This window comes from Podarcis raffonei, chromosome 17, assembly GCF_027172205.1.
Source record: "Podarcis raffonei isolate rPodRaf1 chromosome 17, rPodRaf1.pri, whole genome shotgun sequence".
In the NCBI taxonomy this organism is placed as follows: domain Eukaryota; kingdom Metazoa; phylum Chordata; class Lepidosauria; order Squamata; family Lacertidae; genus Podarcis; species Podarcis raffonei.
In genome coordinates, this window is record NC_070618.1 from 29,008,969 (window position 1) to 29,036,386 (window position 27,418).

Below are 27,418 nucleotides of genomic sequence, written 5' to 3' on the forward strand. Positions count from 1 at the left end.
TGCAGTTCTGCATCTTTTCTCTCGTGCTCCATCTGCAGCTCTCAGTTCCATCAGGTGGGGTGGGAGGAGGGGGGGAATAGCGTCCAAAGTAAACCCGCAGATCAGACCATCTATGCTAGTCTACCACTACAAATGTATGGGAGAAGCGCTTGCGGTCCTTCCTCCGCTTTCCCCCTCTATGCTTAGCCCTTGGAACACCTGCCCGCGCCTCCGCCTCCTCTCTTTGAACTGCTTTCTCTATGGTTGCCCTCGCTCTCCTCTCAAGGCTCCTCAGCAATTCATAGGCTGCACCAGGCTGCCCATCTCATCCGGGTCCTTCGGTGGCGAAGCAGCAGTACAGCCTAGTGGGAGCGGCGGCAACGGGCATAGGGGAGGCCCCAGGCAGAGACGCTCAGTTTGGCGGCCGCGAGGATGGCAGCAGAAGGGCCCGAGGCTCCCACCAGTCCTGGCTGGGAGGGGCTCCCGGGGGCTGAGGCTGGTGAGAGGAGGCCAGAGGGGGGCAGCCAAGCAACACAGTTGGAGCCTCCCTCCTCCCTGGCGGGCAGGGAGGGAGGGAGAGGAGCTGCTTCCTTTGAAACCCAGGAAATTTAAGGGACATCATCAATAAGGGAAAGCAGTGGGACACGGCACTGTGATAAGGGAGTTTCCCGCCAAATAAGGGACGCTTGACAGCTATGGGCTCCTGTCAGCCAAGAGCCTTCTCCCCTTAATCCTAAAGGGGGCGAAGAAGGAGTCTTTTTGGACTACAACTCCCATCATCCCCTTCTGGCAGTCTCAGCGGTGAAGGAGGATGGGAGTTGTAGTCCAAAAAAAAAGACGAAGCCCAGCTGGGAGGAGCAGATGGGGCGCCCAGCCTCGGATTGTGGCCACAGAGCCCAAGTGGGAGCTCCCAGCCAGCAGGCATCAGGTCCTGCCTTTGCATCGGATCCAGATCCCGGGATCCACTGGCTCGTTTTTCAGGTGCTGACGGACACTCGGTCGCTTCTCCTGCCAGAGCCGAGGACGCCGCTTTCCCTTCTGCAAAGCGGGTCTTGATTGCATCTGAAATCTCTGGCTGCATCCAGACGCCCCGTGCATTGAGAGCCCGTCCCTTCGTCCTCTCCTAGGATTTGTCGTTGGGTTGAGGGTGCTGGGAATTGTAGCTCTGGGAGGGGTGAACTACAGTTGCCAGGGAGGAAGATCAATGTATTCAGCCTTTCTTTTCATTCTATTTAGATCCCAGCAGGAGCCATCCAAACAGAGGTGTGAAATAAACCATGACTAGAATTACCCAAGCTGGGGCATTAAGAGAAGGAGAAACTTGCCAGTTACTTGTACGTGTAAACAAATATGGCTTATGTTAATGTAGGCTAATATCTGGACAATTAAAGCCACCTTCGGGTATAGGAAGATTCTCTTAAATGAAAAGTGTGGTGGGAAATTATCCAAAATAAACTTCTTGTTCATTGCTCTTCGGTTTTGCAGATGGCATCATTGGTAGCCAACCTTTAGAACCCTTCATTTCTTAGTAAACACTTTATTTATTTATTTATTTATTTATTTATAAGAATAAAGCAACCCCAGGATTCAATTTATAAGCTTCTAAAATTCTTCTGCAGCCTTCTCTACAGTGGGAAGAGAAAAGAGGATTAGTGGATTACTCACTTTGCTGTGATTATGTGCAGCCCTCTAGTACATGGCTTAAAGGCACACACAAACACGCAGAATAGCACGCAGAACCAGCCAAGGCTGTAGCTGCATTAGACAAGGAAGACCCATGTACAGCAGACCTAGTTTTTAATGGTTTTTTAAAAAAATTATCATTAAGCAGTTCAGCAAATGTGAGCCCTTGGGCAAGATTACACTGAAGACTAATGATTCCACATACTCCCTTTGGTGGCGGTGCAAAATATTGCCTGTTGCAGCTAGAAATGTAAATCGTTTGCACACTTTTGTCCCTTAGCAGGACAATCAGGCTGTGATTTCTTCCTCTTCTGCTTCACTTCTTGCTTAATTTACAATTCACTGCAGATTTACACTCGACAAAACTAAAGAAAAAAAGGGCTTTCCCCCAGCTGTTTATGAACACTTCGTAGCAGTATCTATTTGAATCAGCAAGTCACTGTTGAAAGTACCCTACACATCTGCCAATCTAGCAGTTCGAAAACACATCAAAGTGCAAGTAGATAAATAGGTACTGCTCCGGTGGGAAGGTAAACGGCATTTCCGTGCGCTGCTCTGGTTCGCCAAAAGCGGCTTTGTCATGCTGGCCACATGACCTGGAAGCTGTACGCCGGCTCCCTCAGCCAATAAAGCGAGATGAGTGCCGCAACCCCAGAGTCGGCTGGATCTAATGGTCAGGGGTCCCTTTACCTTTATGCTCATCAAAGGGAGATATTTTGTTACCCTAGCTGTGTGTGTGTGGCTTTTCAGTGGCTGGAATAATGTTTCCATGACCTAGCAAAGTGAGTCGATTCCAGTTGTCTGGGTCCCACCTCCAAACCCTCTTTATATCACTGCGGAAAGAATGGCACTGGCTGGCTATACGCTACCAAGTTAAATACAAGGGGCTTGTACTGGTGTACTTGTCTCTTTATTGTGGGGTATAAAGGTAAAGAGACCCCTGACCATTAGGTCCAGTCGTGGCTGACTCTGGGGTTGCGGCGCTCATCTCGCTTTACTGGCCGAGGGAGCCGGCGTACAGCTTCCGGGTCATGTGGCCAGCATGACTAAGCCACTTCCGGTGAAACCAGAGCAGCGCACGGAAACGCTGTTTACCTTCCCGCTGGAGTGATACCTATTTATCTACTTGCACTTTGACGTGCTTTTGAACTGCTAGGTTGGCAGGAGCTGGTACAGAGAAATGGGAGCTCACCCCGTTGTGGGGATTCAAACCGTCGACCTTCTGATCGGCAAGCCTTAGGCTCTGTGGTTTAGACAACAACGCCACCCACGTCCCTTTATAGTGGGAAATAATGTTGATATATTTTAACATCTGGCAACCAAGGTGCCCCTTTCAGTACATGAATCCCCGAGCCTAAAAAGCTTGGGACACAAATTTTCACAGCCCTCTACTGGGTATGGGGCCCATTTTCCAGAAGTCATGCATTTAGTGTTAACTCTGGAAGTGTCAACTCGATTCTGACCAAATTAAGCCTCCCGATGTATCTTTTGCTCTAGGAAGGCTTAATTTGGTCTCTCAGTAAGTAACATTTAACGAGCTCCAAAGACTGGTTTTGATGTGAAAAGGCCATTACACCCTCCTCACATGTACAATTTCTGTTGTCGCAAAGGCTGCTTCAGCAAATGAAATGTTCCTGATAGGTGCCTAGAAACGTCACGGTGCAGGCTTTTAGGTGCCGAAAGCTCTTTCAGTAGTCATTATTTGCCATTTTGATAGTCATTTTGATTCTGTTTTGAGAGCAATGCTTTTATACTTGATGGTGTGAGAGAACGCCCAGACAGAGTTCTTGAAAGGGCACCTTCATAACACACCCAGATGTGGCGGCTGGTTGTGCAGCGGCTCCATCTGTAGAGCTAAATATACTGTTTCAATCTTACCTAAAAGCTTTTGCAGGTTGCACTGAAATCAAAGTGCTATGGAAAGAATAACATGTTTGGGTGCCAAGAGCCTCCTTCACCCCATACATTTAAAGTGCTCTTACGCCACTTTAACAACCACGGCTTCCCACAAAGAATCATGGGGACTTGAGTTTGAAAAGAGTTCTGACTCCCCAGGGACCCAGTTCCCAGCAGCCTTAACTACAGCTGCCAGGATTGCACCAGAATGCTTGGCATTTATGGTATGGATGTGACCCTGGTGTCTCTTTTCCAAAGGAGAAGGTGGCTCCCTTTTTAATACAGTGGTACCTCAGGTTAAGTACTTAATTCGTTCTAGAGGTCCGTTCTTAACCTGAAACTATTCTTAACCTGAAGCACCACTTTAGCTAATGGGGCCTCCTGCTGCTGCCGCGTCGCCGGAGCACAATTTCTGTTCTCATCCTGAAGCAAAGTTCTTAACCCAAGGTACTATTTCTGGGTTAGCAGAGTCTGTAACCTGAATCGTATGTAACCTGAAGCATATGTAACCCGAGGTACCACTGTACACATTAGAAAAGGAAACCTCCCTTCTCAGAAGACTTTGAAGCACAGCACCTGCCACATAGACTTGCGGCTCCCTTTGTACAATTAGCCAAATAATAAATGGAAATTGCATCATTTACTGAAGGTAAAAAAATGCAGCCCATCTGCTCTGGAGCTCATTATTCCAGGTCATTGCCTGTAGTGCTCATACTCCTGTTTTATGTCCCAGGATCTTTGTGATCGAAACTGTACCTGCAGTTCTTTGGGGTGCTTCATGCAGTTGCTGAATAGAGACATAACAAGCTCACAGCAATGCTGTGTAACTGCCATGAGCACCACTGAGGAGGGTAATGCCCATGGTAACTTGGATAAGGAAAACACACACAGAGGTAAACAGCGTTTCCGTGCGCTGCTCTGGTTTTGGTATTCTGTTGCACCAGAAGCGGCTTAGTCCTGCTGGCCACATGACCCAGACAAACTGACTGTGGACAAGCGCCAGTTCCCTTGGCCTGTAAAGCGAGATGAGTGCCGCAAACCCAGAGTCGTCTGCGACTGGACTTAACTGTCAGGGGTACTTTACCTTTACCTAGAATGCATCCAAGCAGTTACGTGCGGTGAATTTTTTCATGGAGAAGTGTTAGGGCCAGAGGCGCCAGCTTGCAAGAGTGACATGGAGAGGGGAACATTGCAGGTGGTACATCGCGACAACCTGCATGTGAGCATTGCACCTCCCTCCCTAGGCCAGGCAGAAGCTTCCCAGAATTTGGGATGGAAGCTCCAGGAGAACATTCAGGGGCCTAGCTTAGCCCCCTAGTCCACTGATCTCACACCGCAACTACTAAGTAACAGACTCACAGGGCCACAGAAGTTCTCAAGGGGGCAATTGTTCTACAAAAAATATTTGTATCCACCTCCTGGTGACCAAGTTGATTCATGGGTTAAATTATGTATTGGGGTGTGTGAAGCCATTATTGAGCTGATACTTTCATATAGATGAGTGATGCCGTGTTGACCCTATAGCCTAAGTGACCAACCACAGAGATACAGGACCAGTTTCCCCTTCAAAGCCAGGTTCTGAGGTTCACAGCTCACAATCTGAACGGGAGGGAATCTCAGAAGGGCACGTCAAACTTCACCCAAAGAAATTCATCTTACAAAAGGTTCCTATGTTATTATTCTGGCTATAAATGTCAAGACAGAACTTAAGCTGGAGGAGCAAAAGTACCGCATTTTTCGCTCTATAAGACACACTTTTTCCCCTTCAAAAATTAAGGGGAAATGTGTGTGTGTCTTATGGAGCGAATGAAGCTCCTTGGCTTTAGCGATAGCAACGCGAAGCCGTCTGAAACCCCCGGAGCGCAGAAGGAACCCCCACTGCGCTCCGGAGGCTTCAGGCAGCTATCCGCAAGCCTTCGGAGTGCAGCAGGAGTTCCCGCTGCGCTCCGAAACTTGCGGATAGCCGCCTGAAGCCTGGTGAGTGAGAGGGGTCAGTGCACACCGATCCCTCTTGCTCTCCAGGCTTCGCTTCGCTGGAGAGGCACTGCACAGTTTTCCCTCTCTGCGCAGCGCCCCTTCAGCGAAGCGGGAGGAGAAATGGAAGGGGCTCCGTTTCTCCTGCCGCTTCGCTGAAGGGGCGCTCAGCGGAGAGGGGGAGAATTCCCCCCCCCGTTCTCCCCCTCCTATGGTCCGGTGCGTCCTATAGAGCACAAAATACGGTAGCTCAGCAAGGAATATGAAACGAAAGCTACAGCCTGGCTAGTTTCAGCTGCAGTCTTGCTCGCCTGTCTCCATTTTCAAAGCAATGAAGTCCGCAGCAGAGACAGCAAGTTCTGCATCGGATTGAAAAAAGCAGCTATGGAGCTGTGTCCTAAGCATATATAGATTTCACTAGATTGTGGATCAGATTGTAAATGAGGAGAGAACAGTAGAGCTCATAGTGAAAGGGGAAGCAAGATCAGCAGAACTTAAGACAAATTTATGGGCACCACTAAGAGTTGATGTTAACTGTGATAACTGAATAAATTTCCAGGTCCAGTTGCAGTAAACCCCTGGACGCTAGTGGCTGGGGACCGGCTCTGAGCACTAGAGGGCCTAACTCTGAGCTTCCCAGAGGCATCTGGCTGGCTACTCTTTAGAAACAGGAGTGTGGACTGCATGGACCCATGGCTAGCTCCAGAAGGGCTGCTCTTGTTTTTCTTTCTCATGTGTACAAAGAGGTAGCACATGGTTGGTTCCTACAGAAATGTTTGCTACGTAGCTCAGTTGGTTAGAGCATGGGGCTGATAAGGCCACAGTTGCAGGTTCGAATCCCATTATGGGATTGCATTGAGGGGTTGGACTAGAAGATCCTCAGGATCCCTTCCAACTCCACAATTCTGTGATTCCATGAATGCTTCAACAATCCTAAAACAATTTACAGCAGCACAACTGCCTATAATGCAGGGCCAGTGTGTCCCTGAAAAACTTCACGGTTTGCATTATCACCCAGGAACAGTGCAGTGGATCTGCTGACTCCAAGGCCTTTAATGATTGGCTAGCATTCCAATCCATATTGAAAAATGTGCTTCTTGATCCAGCAAAGAGAATCTAATGTGTAGGAAGGTTTCTGCATGAGGATCAGGAATTTGACTCTCTCTTTCTCCCTGGAGTTCCCCACCTCCTGGTGCTGTGATCCAGTTCCAATCACAACACACGCAATGACCACCAGGTCGTCGGCCCTGTCAGCCAGCCAGGATGCTGCCCATCGCCCACCCAAAATAAACCAAAACCTCTCTTTCCTGCACAAATAATCAGCCATTTCAGAACTAACAACTGATCAGCAGACTAGCTGCAAGCAGCCGCCTGTTACATGTCTTTCAGTGGCTGCTCAGAGAGGCTGCAGCCGTGGCCAAGAATTCAAGTTCCCCAGAGTTCAGGCAGGCCAACAGACAAAGCACAATCTGCTACAGACTCCCAGAAGAGTCCTAGGCAGATCCTAGGCAGAGATTAGGGAGAAAGAAGACAGGCTGTGGCTGACAGATGATGAATTATGGCTAGTTCTGGCAGCAATGAGCAACCTTCTCCCCATCTGCCACTGAAGAGCCAGTGGTGATTTTCATTGCGCTCCAAATGTGGTAACACAAGGGGTGCAAATGTATTCACTTCTTGGCACGTCCAGCGCTGCGTTTTCACTACAGGAGCCGGCTGGATCAAGTGGCACATAATTTAAAAGAGCAGGAAGACTGCTGAGCCTCGCTGCTCAAAGCCAATTCATTGTTCCACCTTTGTGTGGATTTTCTTTTTTTCTTTTTTTGTGTGCTGAGTGCTGCTGTAAATAACCGCTGGCAGGGTCCCAGGGAGTGGCAGCACAGAGCACATAAGGGTCACAGTTAAACACCTGAGCCCAGGAGAGATACTTGCCATCCTGTTTCACGTGTGGAATTACAGTGGTACCTCGGGTTACATACGCTTCAGGTTACAGACGCTTCAGGTTACAGACTCCGCTAACCCAGAAAAATTACCTCAGGTTAAGAACTTTGCTTCAGGATGAGAACAGAAATCGTGCTCCGGCAGCGTGGCAGCAGCAGGAGGCCCCATTAGCTAAAGTGGTGCTTCAGGTTAAGTACGGACCTCCGGAACGAATTAAGTACTTAACCCGAGGTACCACTGTAAAACAAAAAAGCAGAAGCCCAAATAAATCACTGAGGTGAGGAGGCTGGGGCTGGCCTGTGTCTTGCCTTACACTTCCTACAATGACCCCACACAGAAAGCAACGCCACAACCTCATTGTATTTCGTATTTAAATTTTATTGGAAAGATTAAATGTACAATTGCTGCTGTGCTATCTACAGAAAGTAGGAACCATACAGAAGGATTGGCGGCAGAGTCGTCTGCTGTTGCCCTTCTTCAATGGGTTTGCCAAAAGAGGGTCACTGGCAGACTGACTCAAGACCGTTCAGGATTGCTTGAAAACAATGCAGGTTAGAGGAGACGTTGGTTGGGTGGAGAGCCTAGCGCCATATTGCTCTGAGGCGGAAAAGGTTCATTATTGGCCAGCTGAAAATAAGCTCCAGATCTTTAAATACCTCTTGCAAATACTGAAACATTGAGTATGAGCTTGGTGTATTGTCCACAGTATTCTCATACATCCTATGTATGTGTACAAACATGAGGTAGGCTTGGTTAAGAATATTCCTTAAGGGAGGGAAGGATGGGGGGGGGAGAGAAAAACAAGGAGCATCAGTCTTAGACAAACTGAAAAAAGGAAACCTCAGATACCAGTACAACCGTATTTTTCGCTCTATAGGATGCGCTTTTTCCCCTCCAAAAATGAAGGGGAAATGTGTGTGCGTCCTATGGAGTGAATGCAGGCTCTTTGGCTTCAGCGACAGCAACACAAAGCCTCCGAAGTGCAGAGGGAGTGGGAATTCCCGCCGCACTCTGAAGGCTTGCGGATAGCAGCCTGCAGCCTGAAGCCCGGGGAGCGCAGCACCAACTCCCTCTGCGCTCCCTGGGCTTCAGGCAGCTATCCGCAAGCCTTGGAGCGCAGCGGGAGTTCCCGCTGTGCTCCTAAGGCTTGCGGATAGCCGCCTGAAGCCTGGAGAGCGAGAAGGGTCAGTGCACACCAATCCCTCTTGCTCTCCAGGCTTCGATTCATTGGAGAGGCGCTGCACAGTTTTCCCTCTCTGCGCAGCGCCCCTTCAGCCAAGCGGGAGGAGAAATGGAAAGGGCTCCATTTCTCCTGCCGCTTCGCTAAAGGGGCGCTGCACAGAGAGGGGGAGAATGTTTTTTCCCCTGTTCTCCCCCTCCTATGGTCCGGTGCGTCCTATAGAGCGAAAAATATGGTATTTTGGTACCTCTGGAACAAAGGACAGCGTCATTCAAAGATGTGACCAACATTCCCCTCCTGAAGGCCAGGAGGAGACCAGATGGGGAGCTTCAGATGCTTCCGTCTGCAACTCCCAGCAGCCCTGACCCCTCGCCAGGCAGGAGAGGCGGGTGCGAGTTGCAGACCAGTTTCCATTGATTTAAGCGGGGAGGATTTCCAAATAAATGCACTCACCAAGAAAATACCATTGGACGCAGTGAAAAATACTTCCAGGCAGGCATGTTTAAAGATGGGGGTGCCCAGCTTGGGGGGTGGGGGGGAAGGGTGTGTGTGAAATAGCACAAACATATTTTTATACAATTTGCATAAAATATTTCCTTTTGATATGTACAGTTAGGTTTCACGGAAGAAGGAACCTGCTGGATAGTCTCGCTTTCAACTTCTCGTGGGCTACTTGGTTTGGTAATCCTGGTTTTTCTTCCAGCAGGTGTATATCGCAATCTAAGCATATCTACAAACAAAATATTTAAAGAATATGAGCTGTATGACAGGCACAGTATAATTTTTTAAGTTGTAAGAGTACCAAATACTGTAGCTCTTTTTATGCATTTTTATTGTATTAATTTCTGTTGATGGAAAAGTGGCTGTTTTTTAAGTTGCAGAACACTGTGAGGCACAATGGAACGGTGGAGAATTATCCATCACTTATTTAACCATGCTCGTAAATGCGGGACATTAAATGTTTTATATTTATATAAAATAACAAATAAACTAAATATCAACGTATGTAATTTTTATTTCTTAATTATATTTAGTGGTAGTATGGCTGTATTGTTTTTTGTAACATAAAATCATTCAATAAAAATTATTTATTAAAAAATAAATAAATAATATTTTATATTTATATACAAAAGAGAACAGTCAGGCATGTCCATGTCTTCAATAGCCACTTAAAAGAACCTTAGTTCAATCATGTTTTTTATTCTGACCAGGTTGTTGTTTTTGGTACTCTACCCACCTGACTGGGCTGCCCCAGCCACTCTGGGCGGCTTCCAACATTTCTATGCAAAGATCTTTGCATACAATTTTGGCCTTATTTCAAACACACTTCTTGCCTCAGACCAAGACCAGCAAAACTCCAGTTTTAGCACCGCGAGTCTCAGAAGCAAAATAACAAATTGGGAGAGGGGGCTGTGGGAGATGCAGAGCACATAGGCTAGAATGTAGCATTCACTACAACAGATGGCAAAGGTTTGCGCTAAAGACTAAACATTCACAAGTAATGGATTATACAATTTTGAAGCTTGGTAATGATTACAAATCTTATCCAAGAGCATTTCTTACCTAAAAAATGGATTCTTTAAATCAAGGACATTGCCTGACTTAAAGCCCGTTTCATCCACTACAGCAACAATTTGGATGTCATAACTCTGCCTGTAGCATAAAAAAGAAATTTTGTTAAAAAACTAAAATCATGTCCATAACAAGTTTCGACGTTTCTGAATTAATACTAATACTCTCTTTTGCTTGTGTTTTTTCATGCATAATGAGGATTGAAAGCACTAACTTGTAAGTTGGTCAACTGAACATAGGTGAATCAAAGCTTTACCCTATGAAAAAGTATTTAAAAGGGATGACATTGAGCACTGCTAGACTCCAACTAGTAGGTTTCAGTCACACGCCAGCAAATCCAGCCCAATTAAAGCGGATTTGATACACTTGCACAATGTACCCACTTCCCCACAAATAGGACTCCCTCAGATAATAATAATAATAATAATAATAATAATAATAATAATAATAATAATATATTATTTATACCCCGCTCATCTGGCTGGGTTTCCCCAGCCACTCTGGGCGGCTTCCAACACAATTTTAAAATAAAGTAATGCATCAAACATTAAAAGCTTCCCTAAACAGGGCTGCCTTCAGATGTCTGGTGGTAGTTGTTCTCTTTGACATCTGATGGGAGGGCGTTTCACAGGGTGGGTGCCACTACCGAAAAGGCCCCCTGCCTGGTTCCCTGTAACCTCACTTCTTGCAGCAAGGGAACTGCCAGAAGGCCCTCGGAGCTGGATCTCAGTGTCAGGGCTGAACGATGGGGGTGGAGACGCTCCTTCAGGTATACCGGACCAAGGCCATTTAGGGCTTTCAAGGTCAGCACCAACACTTTGAATTGTGCCCGGAAAGGTACTGGGAGCCAATGTAGGTCTTTCAGCAACAGTCAGGCCACTCCGAGTCACCAGTCTAGCTGCCGCATTCTGGATTAGTTGTAGTTTCCAGGTCACCTTCCAAGGTAGCCCCACGTAGAGCGCATTGCAGTAGTCCAAGCAGGAGACAGAACATGCACCACTCTGGTGAGACAGTCTGCAGGCAGGGAGGGTCTCATCCTGCGTACCAGGTGGAGCTGGTAAACAGCTGCCTTGGACACAGAATTGACCTGCGCCTCCATGGACAGCTGTGAGTCCAAAATGACTCCCAGGCTGCGCACCTGGTCCTTCAGGGGCACAGTTACCCCATTCAGGACCAGGGAGTCCTCCACAGCAGCCCACCTCCTGTCCCCCAAGAACAGTGCTTCTGTCTTGTCAGGATTCAACCTCAATCTGTTAGCCGCCATCCATCATCCAAGGAAAGGGACAAGAAAAAAACAACTGTGTGATGTCAAATTGTCTAACCTCCCCATAAACAAATTAGGATGAGTGTTCAACAAACCATTTGGGGGTTTTTGCGGGGGGGGGGGGACCACACCGTTTAGCAATGGGGGCTTGCAATAAAAGTGTGTGGGGTTTTTTTGTTGCCCTACAGCAATAATAATAACAACGACAACAGGGTGTGTGTGTGAGGTGGGGCACCTCATCATCCTTGGTGTTCAAACTGTAGCATGACAAGCATACAATGGTACCTCTGGTTAATTATTTAATTCGTTCCGGAGGTCCGTTCTTAACCTGAAACTGTTCTTAACCTGAAGCACCACTTTAGCTAATGGGGCCTCCTGCTTCTGCCACGACGCCGGAGCCCGATTTCTGTTCTTATCCTGAAGCAAAGTTCTTAACCTGAAGCACTATTTCTGGGTTAGCGGAGTCTGTAACCTGAAGCATATGTAACCCGAGGTACCACTGTATTCACAATGCTATCATCATTCATTTTACTACCTTTGAATTGATTCTAGGAGTTTTGTGGTAATTGGCTGTCCCTTTACAGTGGAAAATAAAAAGTGGAACATGGATTTTTTAGTCCTGCCCCCACCCCACCCCACCCTCCATTTTTCTGGACCATCACACTGTTGGGCTCTGCGTTTTTACTCTCTCTCTCTCTCTCTCTCTCTCTCTCTCTCTCTCTCTCTCCCATTATTATGTTTTGGTCTTTCAAGAGTTGGAAACCAGGCCCTGCCTATGAGCCTCAGACTGAGATGTTGCGGAAACGACAACCCTATCAAGGATCCATGAAATTTTGTTTTCTCGTATTTTGTTTTGGACGAAACACAGGCCAAAAGGCCTGCTAGTTTTTCTCTTAATCTGCGGAGCCATGTGCTCTTTTCCTCTGGATCAGGTTTGCAGGCGGCAGCGAGGCAGCCAAGATGCCTGGCCTTTAATGAAGGCTTTGGCAACTGCATTTCATTGCTATAGAGACGGTGTTGTAAACAAGTGGGATTACAATAGCAATTGTGGCATGGTGCGATGGAAAACGCTGCTGTCGCTTCTCTCAACTCTGCAAGTAATTGATATACTTCACCTTTGAAGAGCAGGTATTGTAATACGAGCGAGAGGGCTTCTTTATGGGAAAGCTATTAACCAGAAAACGGAAAAGTCACGTGTGGGGCACTTGCTGTTGATACAAATGAAGTATTTTGATTGCATCACTGGCGCCTCTGATTTGGGCACTCTGCTTCTGGAGAAGCTTGTGAAAATAAAAAGGCAAGGATGCTTTGCTTCCCATTGCAGACAGACGTTTCTAAGAAGATGATAGTGCCGTTTCATACTGTATTGTAAGTGGCCTATGGTGCCCATTCTGGGCACAAAGGGGAGGGGAAATTGACTGTTGCATGCGCAAGGGTTGCCATGGCAATAAGACCCAGCTGTATCCTACCTTTCTGAGTCGCAAGCTCCCCAAAGCCCCATGAAGAAGCAGGAGGAGACCTATCAGGGAGCAGTTTTGTATTCTCATTTGGCTTGGCATTTTGCATTTGTCCTTTACCTGCTCTAGGCTCAACCCATGACCTTTTCTGGGTTCTGTGGGAAATTTCCTTCCATTTGGGGCATTGGATCTGCAAGGAGAAGCTGCTAGAGTCTACACATCACAATGCCATGGTGGGAAGGGTTGGGCTTTAGAAAGCCTTATGAGGAACAGTGGAAGGAAGAGTTGATGCTTTTGAATTATGGTGCTGGAGGAGACTCTTGAGAGTCCCATGGACTGCAAGAAGATCAAACCTCTCCATTCTTAAGGAAATCAGCCCTGAGTGCTCACTGGAAGGACAGATCCTGAAGCTGAGGCTCCAATACTTTGGCCACTTCATGAGAAGAGAAGACTCCCTGGAAAAGACCCTGATGTTGGGAAAGATGGAGGGCACAAGGAGAAGGGGACGACAGAGGACGAGATGGTTGGATAGTGTTCTCGAAGCTACGAACATGAGTTTGACCAAACTGCGGGAGGCAGTAGAAGACAGAAGTGCCTGATGTGCTCTGGTTCATGGGGTCACAAAGAGTCAGACACGACTAAACGACTAAACAACAACAATAAGCCTGGAAATGAGGAGATATCTCAAGGGATGTCACATGGAAGACGGAACAAGCTTGTTTCCTCCTGCTCTGGAGGGTGGGACTCAAACCAATAGCTTCAAGTTGTACAAGAAAGAAGACTCAGACTCAACAGCAAGAAGAACTTTCTAACAGTAAGAGCTGTTTGGCAGTGGAAGAGACTTCCTTCCTTGGAGGCCTTTAAACAGAGGTTGGGTGGCCCTCTGTCATGGATGCTTCAGCTCAGATTCCTGCATCACAGGGGGTTAAACTAGATGACCCTTGTAGTCACTTCCAACTCTGCAATTCTATGATTCTAACAAAAAATATTAAATTTGACTATTCAGTCTTAAACAAGACCCAGCAGGTGAATGTTGTTATGTGCAGTGCATTTCTGCAGGTAATTCAGTGACTGGGCAGAGGACACCTTTTCCGCCACAGCCCAATTGGCCAAGCTTCTTCCTGGTGACTTTGCCATGTTGAAGGTGACAGGAAGTAACCAAAATTATCCCATGAGGAATAATTAAAGTACCTGCAGACTGTAAAGAATAGTTGGATGGAATAAGAAAGTAAAAAAATAATCTGGGAAATGATATATAATGAGATGAAAAAGATGTTGAAATATACATTTTTTTAAAAAACCAGAAGCATTTTTACTTGGTATTATAAATGAGGATATTAATAGAGAGGATGTTAAATTGTTTTTATATGCAACAACAGCGGCAAGAGTATTGTTGGCCCAGAAATGGAAGCAAGAAGAAACACTGACAAAAGAAGAATGGCAGACAAAATCAATGGACTATGCAGAATTGGACAAAATGACAGGAAGGATTCAAAATCTGCGGGACCAGAGATTTACAGAAGATTGGAAGAAGCATATGAATTATTTGAAGAGCAACTGTAATCAACAAATTATGCTAGTAGGACTACAAGAAGTTTTGTAAGGAGAAATATATGAAATATTGCAAAGAAGAGAAAGAAAAGAGATATTAGTTATGTGATTTAAATGTAATAGTGAAAGTAAGAAATGTAAATTAAGTAAAAAGATTGGAAAATTTTCAGATGTAATTGATGGAAGTAAAAAAAATTGTATAAGATATAAAAGTATGTTTAATAATTGTTGTAAATGATGTGTTAAAAAACTAATAAAAATTATATACAGTGGTACCTCGGGTTCAGTACTTAATTCATTCCGGAGGTCCGTTCTTAACCTTAAACTGTTCTTAACCTGAAGCACCACTTTAGCTAATGGGGCCTCCTGCTGCCGCGCCGCCGGAGCCCGATTTCTGTTCTCATCCTGAAGCAAAGTTCTTAACCTGAAGCACTATTTCTGGGTTAGCGGAGTGTGTAACCTGAAGCGCATGTAACCTGAGGTACCACTGTATATAAAAAAGGAATATAGAAAGAACTCCTGACTCAAGGACTTCCGACAGAGGACACTCAAGCTGAGAGGGAGGCATGCTGATTGCTCTAAGATTCCCCTGCCCCCTCTCTTTTAATCTACATTAACTCCAGCTTCTCATCTCATTTCTAGACAGTTAAATTTTGCCCATGTGTGTCATTCTGCAGAGGAAATACCACAGGAACCCCGAGAATCCTCTTTTCCAACATCCACCTAGTACACATGTTTAGGCCGGTGACCTGTAAACAGAGCAGTCTTAAAACAGGGATCAGAAATTGACCTCCCTGCTTTAATCCGGCTCTCAAGTACCAACAACACATGCTAAAAGCCACCAAGGATTTATCATCGGCTGAAAAATAGGAGGTCACAGAGCATTTCATATACATTCACCTCTTTGTACAGCAGGACTGAGACTGGGCAGATGTGTATGTTACTCTGATGAGTGTTTATTGCCTATTTAAAATCATTACATTGAAGCTGCTTCAAAGAAAAGGAAATCTTGCTCTTGCTCATTATATTCCCTACAGCACAAATCAATATTGCTGTGCTAAATTTAGGAGCAAGTACATTGCTAATAGCAGCAAAACATCAGATCTCTGAAGGAAATTCACTTGGCACAACTGCTAAGACTGACCATTTTTTTATGTTGTCTTTGTGATACTTGAACACACAAATGGATTTTTGGCACTGTGGTTTGAGATGCAAAGCATATTTTCTATTGCGGATTCTGTTCAGTAACACAAATCTGCAGATGTTTCACATAATTAATTTTCAGTAATCTTCTCCCACATAGCGCTTCGGAAACTCTTTCACCAGCAAAGCGATTTGCCTGTGCTTTGCTACTTACCGTTTATTTGCCACGAACAGGACTTTCCCTGAAAGAGTTTCCCCTTCTTTGGCAAAGAGAGGAGTTTGGAGAAGGCAGCGGACTTGATACCAGTGAGTCAGAGGCTCCGTGGGGGCAGTTGAGAGCCAAACAGTCACCCTTGAAAGAAGAAATCCAGTAAATATGCAAACATTTATTTATGCATTGAATTTCTATCTGAAGATCACAGGGCCGTTTGCAACACGAAAGCACAAAATGAGAACACGAAGTACATAATAAAACAGAAACAGAAATAAACCAATCCCCCCACCTCCCACAAGCCCATTTAAAAGGCCATAGGTATTTTACTCATTTATTAAATTTGCATCAAGAAGGCAGACCTAGTACATCTGCAAAACAGCTTCTGAGAAGACCAAGACAAAGGTGCTCACATCCCAAATTCTTGGTCCATGAACACAGCAGCTTCTCTTCATGGATGGAGAGATGCACTCAGAGAAGGCTTTGGAAAAAACCCTTTTAGGAGCACAACTCTCTTCTGTGCACAAAGCAAAAAGTTTAAGGATTCAAGCCAATTTTATTCCCCCAGGCTTCTGCAAACTTCAGCTGAATCTGGTTTTATTCAGCCCCTAGGAGGTTCATGTGTTTTACTGCTTCTGCTGTTTTAATTTAAACTGAACCCCCCCCCCATTTTTGACACATTTTTAAATTATTTTAATTGGTGGCCACACCAATTAAAGGCCAGTCTTATGCATTGCAGTTCTGACTACATGATATTGGCAGGGTTGAAAAAACCATCACCCAGGCTGTTCATCTGTGTGGTGAAGCTGGAGATGCCCTTTTATTACTGGTTTGTTTTTGAGGTGCTATATGATGAGTTATGGGACGCGAGCCTAGGACTTGCCAATCAGAAGGTCGGCAGTTCGAATCCCCGTGATGGGGTGAGCTTCCGTTGCTCGGTCCCTGCTCCTGCCAACCTAGCAATTCGAAAGCACGTCAAAGTGCAAGTAGATAAATAGGTACCGCTCTGGCGGGAAGGTAAACAGTGTTTCTGTGCACTGCTCTGGTTTGCCAGAAGCGGCTTAGTCATGCTGGCCACATGACCCGGAAGCTGTATGCCGGCTCCCTCGGCCAATAAAGCAAGATGAGCGCCACAACCCCAGAGTCTGCCACGACTGGACCTAATGGGCAGGGGTCCCTTTACCTATGATGAGTTACCACATCACGTTCACACATTCAAGTGACAAAAACCCAACACATGAGTGGCTTTTTCATGCAAAGTCTGTTTTCTCCAGATGGACCCTCCTGCAAAAATAACACGGTGAGATCCCTTCATGAGAATCTGACTATCTCTACAACAAAGATGTATAAAATCAACTTGTTCCTCCATGTAACAGGCAAGAGAAGAACATGAACAAGGTTCTGAATTTGGCCAAATTAAAAGGGTCATTTCCCTTTAAAGTGAAGTTCCAAGGTAACTTTTGGGAGCGAGGAAGAAGAATACGTACAGTGAGCCGACAAATGCCACATCAAACCAGAAGGCCAAACCATGGATTAGCCCAGACTGCATCATTTGGAAAACAAAGGGGATTTCCACTCTGTAGAAGAAGAAAGTTGCCAGTGTGGCATTTGAAATCCATGGTTAAAAATTACAAATATCACCATTCATTAAGACACTGGTCCGCTAAGCACAACACATTTACCAAAAATAAAGTCAAATGGATTTTTATCCAAGATAATTCATTAAACAAAATCTACCTATGTACTTAATTATTATACCTTGTACAGTGGATGCTTGGGTTGCGAACGTGATTCATGCGGGAGGCAAGTTCGCAAGCCACAGCGCCATGTCTGCGCAGGTCGCGATTCGGGGCTTCTGCACATGCGCATAGCGCAATTTAATGCTTTTGCGCATGCGCGAGCGCCGAAACCCGGAAGTAACCCAAAAACACGCAACCTGAAGTGTCTGCAACCCGAGGTATGACTGTATTTCATTTTATTTACTAGGATTATCTTGACAGATGTCATTACTCTTAAAACAACAAAAACTTCACACCAAGTTATATTTTATCCTAAATACTGTGCTTAAGTCGACTGCAGCAATTTGCAAGGCTAAAATGCCATTAAGGATTAGAGGCTTAAAATACCCTGAATGGGATCCACACACACGCTGTGAAGTCCCTCACTTGCTCGTAAGCGGAAAAGTGTAGAAAGAAACAATTATTTGACATGGAAAAGCAGGACTCTTTCCAGACACTTACCTATGCAAATCTTCCTCTTCTGCATCTGTAAAATTGACGGTGTACTTCACTGTCCGGGCCATTAAAATTCTTATGTCAAATGTATCCTGAGGGTTGAAGAGGAGAAAAAGAGAGAATCAGACCCCTGCTCTCCTCTAGTGCTGCAGGCTTACAAAACAGAAAATTCCTCCTCCCACAGTAATATACCTTCTCTAGGTCCCTTTGATATGCTATTTTAGTTGTTCCTCTCTCTGTTAAAAGAAATATGCACCACATACACATTGCTTATATCTGGAACCCTGAGGGATTTCTATATCAAGGGGCATTTCTGACCTTCATATTTTTCGCACCATAGGATGCACCGGACAATAGGATGCACCTTGTTTTAGAAGGGGAGAACAAGGGAAAAAAATTCTCCCCCTCTCTGCCCAGCGCCCCTTCAGTGAAGTGGCAGGAGGTGCTGCGCAGAGAGGGGGAGAATTTTCCCCCTCTTGTTTTCCCGCTCTAAAACAAGGTGCCATTTAAGGTGCGTTCAGGCGGCTACCTTGGAAGCCTGGAGAGCGAGAGGGGTCGGTGCACACCGACCCCTCTCGCTCTCCAGGCTTCAGGTTCCTTTCAACCTGCTCTTTGGGGCTGGCGGGGGGAAGCCCACCAACAGCCCCAAAGAGCAGGTCAGGGAGCAGCGGAAAGGCGCAGCGGAGAGGCTGCTGCCATAGTCGCGCGTCACCTCTCCAGCCGTTGTGGGTTGCGGGGCTATGGCTTCTTTAGCCCCGCGCGCGCTCTCCCGGCTGGAGAGGTGACGCGCGGCTATAGAGGCTCTCCGCGTATCACCTCTCCAGCCAGGAGAGGGTCATGGGGCTATGGCGTCTTCGCTCCATAGGACGCACACACATTTCCCCTTCATTTTTTGAAGGGGAAAAAGTGCGTCCTATAGAACGAAAAATACGGTACCCCCAGTTAATGTTTTAGTAAATCCAGTGGTTTTTTTCTGGGGGGAAGCCCCTAAACATTTTGTGAATCTTTGTACTTTTGTCCATTTACTGTATTTATTTCCCCTGATTTGAACTATAAAATGGTGATTTTCTTGAGTCAAAATGAGAGTACCTCTAAACTTTTTAAAGGGAAAAAAGCACTGAGTACTGCAGTACTGATTCTGTCAGGGAGAGCCAACATGGTGCCCTCCAGCTGTTGTTGGGGCTCCCATCATCCCTGACTCCTGGTTCTGCTGACTGGGGCTGATGGGAGTGGAGTCCAGCAACACAGGAAGGCACCCCACTGGCTGCCCAGTTAAAGCTGGGAAGCCGTGAATTTAAGTTTCCTTCCTTGTACTTACAACCAACCCACAAAACCTGCTCACGGTTATGCACCGGTCCAGGCAAGACAAGCCCAGAGGAGCAGCTCGCCCTTCAACGCAGCCTTTGTCTGCTGGGGATGGATCTGGAGTAAGATCGACTGGAAGGGGAGGGGAGTAGTGGTCCATTTCAGCCATACCTCAAGCTGAACGAGTTGAGCCTAAGTAACTCTGCTGTACTGGTTTTTCTGTTAAGAAAAAGCTAATCGCCTTCCGTGCCTCACAGTCTTTCTTGCCCTGTGGTCAACCTGGGCTCACCTGACAGCTCCTTGACTCTTGAAAGACCTTCATTGGCTCCCAGTACATTTCCAAGCACCATTCAAAGTGTTGGTGCTGACCTTGAAAGCCCTAAATGGCCTCGGCCCAGTAGACCTGAAGGAGCGTCTCCACCCCCATCATTCTGCCCGGACACTGAGGTCCAGCACCGAGGGCCTTCTGGTGGTTCCCTCATTGCGAGAAGTGAGGTTGCAGGGAACCAGGCAGAGGGCCTCTTCAGTGGTGGCACCTGCCTTGTGGAACGCCCTCCCATCAGATGTCAAAGAGAACAACTACCACCAGACATCTGAAGGCAGCCCTGTTTAGGGAAGCTTTTAATGACTGATGTTTTAATGTATTTTTAATCTCCTGTTGGAAACCACCCAGAGTGGCTGGGGAAACCCAGCCAGATGGGCAGGGTATGTATGTATGTATGTATGTATGTATAAAATTATTATTATTATTATTAATTATTGACATTAACCCACGTGTCACCCCAGGTCCCAGGGCAGAGTAAAATACAACATTACAACACACAAACAGTTTAAAACAATTTACAATTACAGAAGTAAGGTGGGTTCTACAAATATACGCCCGTAGCGTCAAAAGCCCGGGCGAAGAGGTGTCCGTTCCACATTCACCAGATGCTACGTAATGAAGGGGCCGGATGCACCTCCATGGGGAGGCAGTTCTGCAACTTAGGGACCCCCCCAGCCCCTGAGCTCCTGAAGGTGGAGGAGGAAGGCAAAGGAAAAAGCGAGAAAATAAAAAATGACTTACTACAATAGGTTGCCTAAAGTATTCATCTACAGCTGCATTGCGGAGACTGGACAGATTGACTCCATAAAAACACTGCTGGTACCTAGAAGAAATAATGCAGTTGTAAAGAAAAGAAAAGAAAATTGTACAAAGAAATCTCTATAAGCTGCATGTAACAGCCACAGATCCATGCACATTCTTCAAACCACCTACGAAGCCTGATCAAAGCCTATTTTTTGATATGCAAAGATACTGTCTTTCCATTCAGCTAACCTCTTCAAATAGCATGCAGCGTGTGGGTTATTCATTGTGTACTGGATTAATGAGCTCAGCAAACAACGGTGAGAGATTGCTGCTTAATTCTCCCAAGGAAGAGCCCTCCGTTGGCGCCTCTTTCAAGTTTCAATGTACTGGAAGTCTTTGAAAAACTAATGCCCCACGTGAGGGCACCACACATAGCTGAAGAAACCCAACAAACCACAGAACTCCCCCCCATTGTCGCTATCATACAACTATTTCCCAAGGCCCTGAGAGGGACCAGTTTTTGAGGCCCAACTAACTTCAGCCAGGAACTGACGACCGAGAGGAAGAACTTGAAATTTACGTGCATTCATCAGCCTTAAGCAACACAACAGCAAATGCACTTTTCTCAGGCACAAGTGTCATCCAGATGTAAAGCTCATGTTTCAAAGCAAACTCTGATTTAAAGAAGTGCCCGGGAGCTCCGAAATTGGAGCCCTGACTGAAAGGCTGCCGGGCAATGGAAGACGGGTTAAGCCAGGGGTCTTGGGAGGTGACGCAATGGACCCTTGCCCCTCTTGGCTGATAAAATTCAGCAGAGAGACGACAGCTGCCTGGGCAAAGGAGGTGGTTGTCAGGGAACTGCCATCGGCTCAGGGGCGAGAGGGGGAAAGCCGGCTGGGTTACAGAGAGCCCCCAAAGATCGTGGGAAGCAGCACCTCCTCAGCGGAGGAGAGTAACCACACCTCCAGTGGAGAGGAGCTTCAGGGCTCGGAGGAGGCAAGGTGATGCCAGGACACCTTGCCTGGGCAAAGCGGGGAGGAGAGAGGTCCTCCGTTACCCACGCCCTCCCTGCGCAGTAGGCTTCCGCGCCGAGAGGGGAAGTGCAGACTGGGTGTCAAGAAACTACTCTGCTGGGGAAGGTTTAAGGACCGCCCACTCTCAGATTCTGCCAGTGAATGAGCCAGCCACGGGAGAATGGCGCTCTGGACAGATAAAGTTTATTTTGGCATCAAAAGCAAGGCATCACAGCTGAGCAGGGAGGCATTTGCCTGCTTGCTCTCGAGCAACCCCTTGGAACCCTAACAGTGGTCAATGCCCTTTTACAAGAGGGGGAGCTTCCTATCTGTTTGAAGGGGGTAGCGATAAGACCGCTCCTTAAGAAACACCCCCTAGACAGTATTCTGAGAATCTATGCAACTACCAACCATTGCCAAACTCCCTTTTGGGGCAAGGTGTTTGTGCTGCTGGTTGCTGATCAACTGCATGCAAAGCGACCCAGACCCGGCGCTTTTCACCAGAGACCCTTCTCAGTGTCCCCCCCTCCCTGAGAGGACGGCAACCCAAGAACAGACCTTTTCTGTGGTGGCTCCCTGTTTGTGGAATGCTCTCGCCATGTCTTTAGGTGCCACGTGGAAAAATCCTCTTTACCCAGGCCTTTGGCTATTAAACAGTCTGTGTCATTTTAAATGTGGAAGGATTGTGATCATGACATTTTCTGTGATTGTTCTGTTGTTGTTATTGTTGTTGTTATGCCATGTAAATTATGTTTTTTAATGTTGTACACCACTCTGGGATGCTTGGTTAAAGGGCAGTATATACAGTGGTACCTCGGGTGAAGTATGTAATTCATTCAGGAGGTCCGTTCTTAACCTGAAACTGTTCTTAACCTGAAGCACCACTTCAGCTAATGGGGCCTCCTGCTGCCGCCGCACCGCCAGAGCAAGATTTCTGTTCTTATCCTGAAGCAAAGTTCTTAACCTGAAGCACTATTTCTGGGTTAGCGGAGTCTGTAACCTGAAGCGTATGTAACCTGAAGCGTATGTAACCCGAGGTACCACTGTAGATTGAACTAATAATAATAATAATAATAGCTACTGATGTACATCACACAGCTAAGAAGGATTTAAAGGGAGCTGGTTGTGCTATAAGAATCCAAAATACAAAAAAGGGAAAAACACAGCCTAAGCCTGGTTTGGAGAACCCGCCATTCTTGCCTTTGTGTCGCGAGGCCTGAAGTGATGTGGTGGCAGAGAGAGAGATGCTGCGTGAAAGACAGCAGAAGCACATGGTAGCATCATCCTGCAGGGCTGGCAAACACTTGGTCGCTGGTCCCTGACGGACTTTCAGGGGCAAAGGAAAGGGCAAAAGGTTCCCCACTCCGGCTGGCCTTGGCCGCTTTTCCACAGTCAAGCAGCAAACACCCTGTCAAACATACTTCAAGACGCAAGTCAAACACATGCCAGGCATTCTACCAGACAGCGCATGAAGGATGTCCCTGCTTTTCCCAACACAGAAATTATATCCAGAAAGGAAAGGAAAGCAGCTCTTAGAACACATCTAAGACAACATTCTTGTCTTAAAAACAGAACTGACCACTCGTGGGATTGAAAAGCTGATGCCTTGGACATTTACAGTCACTACTCAGTGCAAAAGAGCAGAATATACAGAGGCGCCAAGTGACAGGAGTCATCACTGCACAGCCCTGTGACGTCTGGAGAAATATTTAACTCAAATCTGATTGAATCTGATCTCTATTGTCTTCAATGGATAAGAAATTATAACATACCTGGGATTTAAAAAATAAAAAACAAAACCCCTATTGGGGTAAACAAATGTTGCTGTGGAGATCACCAGGAGTGCAAATTCACCACGTGGTGTTGCAGTGGCACCACTTTCTGAAAGATTGAGCAAAAGTTTGTACAACATCTAGCTCTGTCCCAGATCGGGCAAAATGGAGCAGTATGGCTAAAATCAGGTGAAACTCGATACACGCCATAGAATCTTAGAATCACAGAACCACAGAGTTGGAAGGGACCCCGACGGTCATCTATTCCAACCCCCTGCGATGCAGGCATCTTAACTAAAGCATCCATGACAGATGGCCATCCAAACTTCAGAATTAATAGCTAAGGAGGTTTCAGGAGCCTTTATTTACATCAGGAAATTCTCCTTTGTCATGTTCATCTGGTTCGGGGAGAAAATCGGCAAAAAAACAAGATTTCCCTGCAAAACCACATTTTCTACGTTTCAGTTTGGTACCCCTCCTGCAAATTGTCCAAATCTCGTTCTGACTTCATAACGAGACACGTAGATAGTATCATGGCTTTCATTGGCTTTCTGAAAACTAATGGAGTAAGGGCTTTCTGACTTTGTTTCTTTGCTTATAAAATACATGTCTCATTACTCTCTGGTAGCTACAAATGCCTAATACAGTGGACCCTCGGGTAACGTAATCTTCGGGTTGCAAATGTGGCAACCCTGGAAGTGGGTTTGCCACTCGCGCATGCACAGAAGTGCTCTGCGGTGCTGCACGCGTGCGCAGAAGCAGTCCTCCGGTTATGAAATTTTCGGGATACGGCCAGGCCTCTGGAACGGATCCTGTTCGTAACCAGAAGTACCACTGTACTGTACATCAATGTAAGTTACTTTCCTTAAGGGCAGGAGTAAGAAGATTTCATCCCTGCCAGTACAGTGGTACCTCAGGTCAAGTACTTAATTCGTTCCGGAGGTCCGTTCTTAACCTGAAACTGTTCTTAACCTGAAGCACCACTTTAGCTAATGGGGCCTCCTGCTGCTGCTGCGCTGCTGGAGCATGATTTCTGTTCTTATCCTGAAGCAAAGTTCTTAACCTGAAGCACTATTTCTGGGTTAGCGGAGACTGTAACCTGAAGCGTATGTAACCTGAGGTACCACTGTATAAATGTTAAGAACATACTCAAAACGCAGGCAAAACCAATGGTGAAGTCTCTCTCACTTTCTTACAAAATCTTTACTTGTTTTAAAAAACCCTGTGAAATCTAAGTCTCACATTTTCTCCAGCTGAAGACCTAAAGGCCACAAGACGGCACAATGCGTTGATACTACCAGAGAGGCTTCTAACCTGCCAAAGCTTACAATGAAACTGTTGTGCTTCTGCCTCAGACTGCTCATTAGGATTACGAAGCATGAACTATCCGTATGCAACAAATATCTGAGTTGCTTATTTGGCTTGCTGGGACACAGAAACGGTGCACACACAAAACGACAAAATGGTGGGCTGGCACCATTCCATTTCAGCTTATCTTTGTTATTACAGGAACTGGAAATAGAAAGAATGACAAAGATGGAGAAAAACAGCTCGTACGGAAGACAAGTTTTGCAAACCCACCAGTGCAGAAAAAGAAGCTTTGAGTATCAATAAGTCTAAGTTGGGTCTATGAAGGTGCAGCCACATGGTGGTGCTGAAACCAACAGATGCAGGTTCAATTCCACAAACAACACATCCTCCAGCGGTCTGTGTCCTCTTCTGCCAATGAACACAGCAATTGGTACCCAAGGCCAATGCAAACGCTAAGTGTCAATGACTTCCTCCTTCCACAAGGAAGCCCTGCTTGTCTGCACTACTATGGGATGACCACCAAAGATAAGCAACATGCACACAGCAGGAGTCATCTCTGGAGCTTGCCTGCACATGTCATCGTCTGCCACTTGGATGCATCTAGAAGCAAATGTCAGTTTGAATGAACATAAAATGCAATCCCCAAATCCAAATTAAAGCAGCACTTTATAGGTCAACCAAAATGCCACAAAACAGTGTGAAAGGTTTCAAGTTCTCCAGAAACCTTCATCAGGCTACATGTTAAAACACACACACACACGGCAAGAAGAGTGGGGGGAAAGGATGATAGGCAACCCATCAGAGTCTGCCAAGAGGAGGTAACAGACATTCAAAATGAGGCTCTTTTAGATGCTCTGCAGGTGAGAGGCTGCTGCATCAAGCCTTCTTGGGAAGGAGAAACATGTGTTTGACCACCTGTATTTCTTCTTTCCTCTTCTCCCCACTTGGCTCTTTTTCTTTTTTGTTGGCCCAACAGATACTGTCCTAATATGGGATTTGGATTGTTTTCTATGCACCAGCATGACTAACTTTAGGTAAAGGTAAAGGGACCCCTGACCATTAGGTCCAGTCATGGCCGACTCTGGGGTTGTGGCGCTCATCTCACTTTATTGGCTGAGGGAGCCGGCGTACAGCTTCCGGGTCATGTGGCCAGCATGACTAAGCCGCTTCTGGCAAACCAGAGCAGCGCAGGGAAACGGCGTTTCCCTTCCCGCCAGAGCGGTACCTTTTATCTACTTGTATTTTGACGTGCTTTCAAACTGCTAGGTTGGCAGGAGCAGGGACCAAGCAACGGGAGCTCACCCTGTCATGGGGATTTGAACCGCCGACCTTCTGATCAGCAAGTCCTAGGCTCTGTGGTTTAACCCACAGCTCCACCCGCGTCCCATGACTACCTTTACTTTTTGCATAAAATAGAATATTCTAGTTCCAGTTCAATGTATTAGTTAAGAATGAATGGTTCAAAGCAGGAATGACAAATCATCGTCTCCATGTAGCATCTCCCAGATGTTGCTGGATTACAGTTTCCATGACCCCTGGCCATTGGCCAAGCTGGCTGGGGCTGGCAGGAGGGGTGGTCCAACAATATCTGGAGGGCCATAGGTTCCTCACCATGCAAGCAGGATTTCAAAACCCCGTGATTAGCATTTCATAAATCACAACCTCTCTTCTGATGGTGCAAACTCAAATCTGAACAATTCAACCAGATCCTCAGGTAGAAATGGAAGAAAAATCTGCATGATCTAATAATAAGCAAATCAGTGGTTCAATTCATTTTACAGCAGCTTTTGGTTCCATCTGCATTAGCCTGCTGTGTTTTCCATTACAAGGAAAAGTGCAAGAAATGGGAATTTGCAAAGCAGAAATTGGGCAACCAATGTATACGGAGGTCACAGAGGATATTCCTATTGCATTGTAACTAGATTTCACAAGTGATATGAAACTCTCGCCACTGTGCATCTTCCCTACAGCCCCCTTGTAATGTCTGATTTAAAACAACATTTTAGAAGATGCTACTGCATAGTATGTTGCCTCAAACTCTTGCCTCCCCCCCCCCATGTTACATAATAGGTTGGGAAAGAGGAGCAATGTACAGTGCGATGGCACACAGAGTTAAATTAGATCTTATGGTATGGGAAAGGGGAGGAAAGATTAGGTCAAATCTCCATAGCTGTCAACTTACGGATTTGAAAATAAGGGACCAGCAGCCTCAAAAATAAGGGATCAGCAGCCAAAATAAGGGATTTTGGCTTAGCTTATACAGAAATCCACCACTGATGGAGCCATGCTGCTTTTGCTGTGACTGACTGTGTTTTGCAGGGGGTTGGACTAGCAGATCCTAAGGGTCTACAACTCCGACCAAAGAAGAGTGCCAGACAAAACTGATGAACGACGTCAAGATGGCAAAGCTTACAGGCAGAATTAGAAACCAGGAAGAGGACCTCTTTAATAAAGAATGGGGAAAGTTTATAATTTAGTTGAAAAGCTATTGTAAAGAGTTACATACATTGGTAGGATTGACAGAAAACTTGTAGTAAAAATTTGAACTATGGATGGACAAATGATTTATAAAAATAGAGTTATGAAAGGGATGCAGAGGGGGAAATCACTACATTAAGATGCTGCACTGGTTGGAGGGTATGCTAAGCAGCACGTTAGGGCTGCCGTTGTCCTGGCGCGAGGAGTTCCATCGGCCCTTCTCCGCCCGAGAGAGGGGGGGGAGGGAGAGAGACTCTCGCCCATGCTGCCCACGAGCCCGGCATGAGGCGGTTGCGGCGCTGCTGCGGCCGCTGAAGCGCCGCCCCTCTGCGTCACTCCCCATCCCCTCCTCTTCCTCCTCCCTAAGCCCGCCTCCTCAGCTGCCACC

General features: G+C 46.4%; 1 protein-coding gene across 2 annotated transcripts in view; it reads right to left on the reverse strand.

Moving 5' to 3' along the window:
• Positions 1–7,827: 7,827 nt before the first annotated feature.
• LOC128405012 (histone-arginine methyltransferase CARM1-like) overlaps positions 7,828–27,418 on the reverse strand; it is a 58,410-nt gene continuing 38,819 nt past the window's right edge. Inside the window, exons 8-13 of one of the 2 annotated variants that reach the window (XM_053371180.1) lie at positions 20,454–20,535; positions 18,089–18,174; positions 17,336–17,425; positions 15,852–15,989; positions 10,214–10,303; positions 7,828–9,380 (exon numbers count right to left, since the gene is read on the reverse strand). In XM_053371180.1, the coding sequence (XP_053227155.1) occupies positions 9,371–9,380; positions 10,214–10,303; positions 15,852–15,989; positions 17,336–17,425; positions 18,089–18,174; positions 20,454–20,535 (496 nt within the window). In that variant the 3' untranslated portion in view covers positions 7,828–9,370. Of the gene's footprint in view, positions 9,381–10,209; positions 10,304–15,851; positions 15,990–17,335; positions 17,426–18,088; positions 18,175–20,453; positions 20,536–27,418 lie in introns of those variants that run through there. The other variant, XM_053371181.1, reaches the window with a different exon arrangement.